The 6,749-nt window shown below is 49.5% G+C and overlaps 1 protein-coding gene across 1 annotated transcript; it reads left to right on the forward strand.

The window, feature by feature from the left end:
• The first annotated feature begins 906 nt into the window (after window positions 1–906).
• Window positions 907–6,071, forward strand: LOC118163104 (secreted Ly-6/uPAR-related protein 1-like). Its single transcript, XM_035319567.1, has 3 exons — window positions 907–1,348; window positions 4,706–4,825; window positions 5,571–6,071. Exons 1-3 carry the CDS (start codon window positions 1,165–1,167, stop codon window positions 5,780–5,782), a joined length of 516 nt encoding a protein of 171 aa, XP_035175458.1. The 5' UTR covers window positions 907–1,164; the 3' UTR covers window positions 5,783–6,071.
• Window positions 6,072–6,749: the final 678 nt, after the last annotated feature.

Below are 6,749 nucleotides of genomic sequence, written 5' to 3' on the forward strand. Positions count from 1 at the left end.
CTTGGAGGAGCTGTATTTTCCCCAAAATACCCCACTATCAAACTGGGGAAAGAGATATGGAAGGGTGGCAATACCAATGGGCATCACCACAGTGGTCCTGTGACCAGCAGCCCCATGGTCATAAATCATCCTCTGCACTCACCTTGTCCCCAGGCCCTGAAGTCTCTGAGAGCTTCACAGTGCTTTACAAACGTTTATGCTGTGGTTTATTCAGCTGTTTTATGGGAAATTGTGTCCTAGATCACATCAAAACCCCCAGAAGTCAGATTTAAAAAATATATATATATATCATTGGCTCAGTCGAAAGAGAACAGCAAAACATTTCTCCCTTAATAGAAACTTTTTAAGCTCTTTCCACAGAAATTGCATAAGACTTGAAAAAAAAAGCATGTTTGAAGGGTGTGCCTTGATACATGTTAAAGGAAAACTTTCCATCAGGAAGGTACTTTCCATCAGGCAGGAAAACAGACCCATTTCTCCATGCTGGGTTTATTTCTCATCAGAATAAAATCCAGTAAATAGCTGACACTTTTGCAAAAGAAGGCTCAGCTCCCTGTTCTGCCAGCATGACTCAGGACCTAAAATAAAATGGCATATCCAAATCCCATCCCTGGAGGTTCCATCACCCCTGTTCATCTCCACTGGTCTTTCGATGCCTCCCATGCCCACCAGCTCAGCCCTGTGGCTCAGTTCATAACTAAGCCCCTGGGAGCCAGAAACTGCGCTGTTTTTGCACTGAATTTGAGAAAATAGACATGTTTTGGGAAAATCCAGCCATGCCAGATTCCTGCCTGCCATGCCAGGGAGTAGTTGGCATGAAAACACGGCACGGGTTTTGGTGATGCTGAGCTAACACGTGTAGAAGCCCAGCCTGCTGCCACTTGCAGCTTGCCTGATGTTGCCCAACTCAACATTCATGACACAACCCGGCTGTTGGCTCGCAGAGCCAGATTTGAAGTAACAAACATACCTTGTCACATTCCCCGTCCAAACACCGGCATGGGGCCACCCCCCTGCAGCACAAGCTGTGTTTTTCCTTTTCCGTGGGACCAGCCCCGGGTCATAAACCCGAAGAGGAGATGAGGTACGGCAGGAGTCTGCTCATCGCGGTGATGTCACCTCTCTGGGAATTCGTTCCTCTACAAATCCCAATCCAGGCTGGAGATGAGCTCTCCCCTGCTAACCCCAGGGGAATCCGCCCACCGGATCAAGAGGAGGTGGAGGGTGGGAAGACATATAAAGCTCCCCAAGAGCCGCTCGCCTTTACTGTCCAGGTTGCACGGATCTGCTCTCAGCATGAAGACGCTTCTGGTGGGGCTGCTGCTTGGCCTGGCGTGCGTGGAGCTGGGTAAGGACCCTGCATTCCTGACTTCGTGGGGACCCCCTGGGAAATGTTTCAGAAAGGAGGGGAAAGGCAGCAATGCAGAAAGACCTGGTAATCCCTAGATAGGGGAAATAATGCCCTTATGTATTTAAGAAGGTCAACAGAGAGGGTGAGTGGGGAAAGAAGGCGCACTTTCCTGGTGGGGAGAACAGTGATGGCTGTTGGAGGGCAGTGCAGACCATTTGGACCCATGGGTGGGCACAGCCTTGCTCACACCACACCCTGGGGTGGAGGGGATTGACATGAGGCTTTGTAAGGCTGAGGGGTGACTGACAGCTACATGGCACAGGGAGAGCAAGTGTGGGCAAGGACCTGAGCTGGCGGCCTCCAGCCAAGCTGCCAACCCGTCCCCTCGGGGATGGGATGGGGTATGTTCATCCTGATCTCCTGACATCCCTACAACCTCACAGCTGGCTGCTGGAAGCGCTGAAAAAGAGAGAGCAAGAGTTTAAGAAATAACTCTAGGGATTTGGGGAAGCTTAATGAAACCACCAGCTCTAGAGCTTACACTGATTTCTAGAGATTAGGAGACAGGTGGAGATAACAAATTCCCTTGGGTCTGTTTGGGCTTGGTTCTGCTGGATCAGAGTCTTTGGCAAGCTAGCCGTGAGGTCCGGTCATTGCTGTGCATATTTTTGTGACTTTTTTTGGCCTGGAACGGCCATTCTTGGGGTGACACAAACCCTGCGTGTGTCCCCCCCTTCCCTCCTCCAATGGCAGGGGGTTAAACTTAGATGATCTTTAAGGTCCCTTCCAACCCAAACCATTCTGTGATTCCATGATTCAGCCTCTATCCTATGGGTGCCAGAAATCCTCAGGCTGATTTAATTGGACCCTGAAATATCTGAAAGGAAAAGCAGCCTGGGCAGGGCTTGAACACCCTCATCTGGAGGCATTTTGACATTCAGAAAGTTGCAAATGAAGGAAGGATGAAAGGCATACCCCTTGCAAATCGTTATGCACAGGAGTGTGTTGGGTCTCTTCATCAAGCTGCATTGCCTTTTTTATCCCTCTACCCTCATTTCTCCTTCCACATGTCTTTGAAGCAAACCCAGCTCCAGCTGAACATTTCATTTCCTTACTTGCTCTGGGTTGAACAAACCGTAGGGCTCAACCAGGACAGGTGCACTTGCTTCCATACTACTACAGCAATTTATTACATTTCAGTACTTTTTAAAAATTGTTTTGTTTTGTTTTTCTTTCAAGACACTTCAGAGGTGGCGTATTATATATTTCTTAGCCCCCCTCTTGTCTTGCTCTGGGTTTAATGGGGTTGCTGAGGAGCTGACAGAGCAGGTTTCCACCCACAGGTCTTCAAGCCCTTTATAGGAACAGAGAGGCATCACCACCCTTTGCTTTATCATCGAGATTGAGGCAGATATGGTTTGGGGGTAAAATGCTACGGGAGACAGCAGGCCTAGACAGCACTTGCAGCTCAGGAATATGTCCATGGCTCAAGGCAGATTGCTCACCCTTCAGAAGTTTGGAACTGAGGTGTGGAAGGTGCTGCCAGTGATGGACAGTAATTATTGGCCTCAACTGTGGACACAGCGCTGTCCTCTGTGGTCAGTTCTTCTGCTGGGGTCCTTACAGTTTGGGGTTTTCCTCTTCCATTGCAATCTTTCCCCAAAAAACTGTGTCCTGCCCCGCACAGAGTCAGTGGAATAATAAGGGGGGAGGGAGTGATGGTTTTCTCACCTAAACTCAATCTTGACTGGAAGCAATTTCTCCAGACCCCATGGTTCTGTCCTGCTCACCGACAGAAATGGTCAGGTTTGGAAATCAGCTCAGCACAAAGGTTGCAGACCAGTTCCTCAGGTGATTTAAATTAGCGCTGCTCCACCCATACACAAGCTGGTCCGACACACCCACAAGCATCCCCATGCTTCCCAGCTTGACAGCTGCAATTTCTCCCAGTGTGCACTACATGATATGGTGCAAAACGGACGAACTCTTGCGGGTCATTTTGAATCTACCAAAATCCTCGACTTGGGTAAACAGGGATGGCTCCACCACACCTGCTGACAGAGGAGATGGCCACCAGCACACCTCCACTTCTCAAACCAAAAAGCCCTTCCTACCTTTGCAAGGAGGATGGAGAAAACTTTCGCAGCATGAGAACTCAGAGGCACAGCTGAATTTTTCGGAAGCGATGCTAAAAGAAATAGATGCCCTGAAAATCCATTCTGAAGTCAAGCGTTCAAACAAATGCCTTCGGAAATATTTATCCTTATTGGACAGACCCAGTAGTTTCTCTCCAACAGCAGCTGCTGCAGAATTAGCGGCAAGAAAACACCGTCTTTCCGCAATTTTACCAATAGATGGCAGTGGATACATTTGGGTGGCACTTCAGCTGCTGCTCCCTTGCTGGAAAATGCACAGGAGAGAAACGATCAGGCTGGGCTGGCTTCTGTCATCGAGCCAAACCAGCACGACTCCGAAGAAAAACATGCAGGCTCCGTATCGGCTGGCTGTGGATGGGCAGGTTTCATATGGAGACGCTTGAGCAACTGCTGAGATCAAGGCTTGTATACGTTAAAGGTGTCCCTGTGTCAGCAGCAGCCAGCGAGAGCTTTGTAGCATCATCGCTTTTAAGAACCAGCAACAGCCCCTGATGAAAGTGTTTTTAGGCCACATTCATCCCTCAGCATCTCCGGTACGGCTCTGAAATTTAAATTCTGCTCTCAGTTACTAAGTTCTGCGGAAAACCCTCTAAATAAGCATGAAGGAGCCCTGGAATTTCACCTTCAGTGACTGTCTCTGTCAGGTGAATGCTGCTCTAACCAGAAGGAGCTATTTTGCTCTGTGCTGCAGCAGCTCATGGGATGCACAAACCAGCAAAATGTCATAATTCTGGACAGAATGATCCCCTCTACGTAAAATTGGGTTCATTTTAAGAAGCTGATACAGTTCTGTTCATTGAGTCTGCACAACAACAGCAAACAACCACGCTGCAATGCACCTGACCAGATTGATCACCAAACTGCTGCTGGGCCAGGACCCTCCAACGATGCTACTCAAGATGCTCAAGCAAGATTTCCCTCTAGGTCTGCTCTTTTTAAGCTGCTGAGCCCCTGAATCAGTGATGATGCCGAGCTCCCTGCAACACCCACCTCATCCTTTGATGCTGGGGTTTGGTCTTTGCCCTTGACAAAGCTTTGTTACTGTCTTCAGCTGTGCTTAGTTTCCAAGGTCTCTGTACCTTGGTTTTGGGGGTGAAGCACTGTCACATAATCCCTACCACAGAGCAGAGAAGCTGCAGCCTTGCTGTCTGCCTTCGCTGCTGTGACCGACTCGAATCCCTTCTTTTCCCCTCTGCAGCCCAGTCCCTGCGGTGTTACACGTGCAAGGAGCCAACAGACATTTCTGAGTGCAGAACACCCACCCTGTGTCCCCCAAAAGCCACGGTGTGCACAACAACGCTGCACTCTCTAGACACAGGTAAGTCTCATTGTTTTCTTTGAGTGGTCATCGAGCAAGATGATTTTTGGCTTCGTGGGCTAAACTATCTCACAAATTTCTCCCACGCTTGCCCCTCCTTTTCCCAGACCCTGCCTTGGGTTATCCTTTAACTGTAAAAATCCAGGCGGAGTTATCCAGGGTGGGAAGCAGGGAAGTCCATCAGTCTCAGAGCTTCATAGCGAAGCACACAGCATTTGCCCCACTCACTCGGTCTGTTTTGCCTTTCCTACCCCTATGCGTTACAGATCCTGACATTGCAGATGTGTGCAAACACACTGCAGAAACCCAGGGACTCTCTCATTTGTAGACACCCTCACCTAACACCAACTCTCTCCCCAGAGAGAAAAGCAACCTGAACATGTTAGCGTTACACCAGTGTTTCTTAGCATTGCCAGCTTCCGTGCAAAGCTATCACAAGAGCAACCCACCTGAACAAAACATGCAGGGACTTGTGTCCCTTGTCTGCACTAGAAGAAATTTGGAAGGAGCAGGAGGGACAGAGGGAGATGGCATGGAGAACCAGAGGACCTGACTGGGTTACAGGCACCTGTGGATTAAAGACAGTCAACCCCTTATTTGAATTTATTGACCTAAAAACACTGTGCTCTCTGCTCCCATCCATTGCACAAAGCCAGTGGTGCTCAATACCCATGTTCTGCACTTTTCTTCACCATTTCTTTCTCTCTCTTCTCCTTCTCCCCATCCTCCAATGCATCCATTTCAGGTTACCCCTTTTTCGGCAACATCACCGTGACCAGAAAGTGTGATGAGACCTGTGTCAAATACGACGGGATAGGTTCGAGCAGGCCCACGTCGTGCTGCTACACCGACCTCTGCTCTGATGACACCAAGAGCAGCAGGGGGGAGAGAAGCAGCTCCGCAGCTCTGGGTCTGATGGCCTTGGTTGTTGGCACGCTCCTCCAGAGTGCTCTGTGAAGCCATGGGCACCCCTGCTCTGACCAAAGCATCTCCTCCCCTCTCTCTGCCAAGACGCCTTGTGAACTTTTACATGCCTTGGGAGAAAACCTTCTTTGCTCAAGTGTGTCTTCACCCATCTTCAGTATTGTGCATTCAAGTGGATTCGAGCCAAAAGTTTGGGTGCCTGGACCTAAGCTCTTCAAATTTCCATTTTCCAGCTGCTAAGCAGATGTTCTTCATCTTTGGTTGCTTCTGGTTACCAAGACCCACATCTCGCCTTGCAGCTTTGCTCACCATGAAGCACGGTGAAGCTTGGGGATGATCCTCATCCACACCAGGGGCTGCAGGCATGCTGGACACAACGGTGCTGTTTCCCCAGATCTTCCTCAGCTCCCACAAAACATGCATCCGTGTACCTCTATCATATTTCAATGCACAACCCCCCCAAAACCTGGGACCCTCCATCAGCATCTGGGCTTCTTTTCTTTCCACATTGGGTGCCATCTCCAGAGGCAGGCGGATGTTGGACCCCTCCCAGTACCTGCTCAGCAAAGTGTGGGCTGCAGATGCAGAGAGCTGGCACTTAATTTTCGATAGAATTAGCCATGGAATGAGTTCAGAAGGGCTCAGCCATCATGCATTGAGATGGAAAGTATTTCTGGAAAGCTCCTAAGATGCCCAGGATGAACAAGCCAAGGCAGTTTAGCCTTGTAAAAGCAAATCCAGAAGTTTGGCCAGCCCAAACCCCCATCAGCCCTTTGCCTGAGCTCAGGTTGCAATCAGAGCCCCCGGCTTTCTCTTTCCAGATGTTTCACAGGCTGTTTCAAGCAACTTTTTCTGTTAGCCTGCCCTCCCCCATCCCTTCACATCAGGGGCCACAGGAAAGGAAAATAAATGCTTATCCCAGGCCCTCAGCTCTGGGGAAAGTCAACCTTTCCACTCGATGCTGGTTAATGGTGCTGCCTTGCCCCTGATGGGGATTTGC

This window comes from Oxyura jamaicensis, chromosome 2 (genome assembly GCF_011077185.1).
Source record: "Oxyura jamaicensis isolate SHBP4307 breed ruddy duck chromosome 2, BPBGC_Ojam_1.0, whole genome shotgun sequence".
NCBI classification, from domain to species: Eukaryota; Metazoa; Chordata; class Aves; order Anseriformes; family Anatidae; genus Oxyura; species Oxyura jamaicensis.

Excerpts from the sequence above, each read along its gene's own strand:
- LOC118163104 (XM_035319567.1), top strand. The coding sequence starts at position 1,165 with ATGAGCTCTCCCCTGCTAACCCCAGGGGAATCCGCCCACCGGATCAAG. Across the intron at positions 1,349-4,705 it reads CCTGGCGTGCGTGGAGCTGG|CCCAGTCCCTGCGGTGTTAC; the intron begins GTAAGGACCCTG and ends TCCCCTCTGCAG. Across the intron at positions 4,826-5,570 it reads GCTGCACTCTCTAGACACAG|GTTACCCCTTTTTCGGCAAC; the intron begins GTAAGTCTCATT and ends CATCCATTTCAG.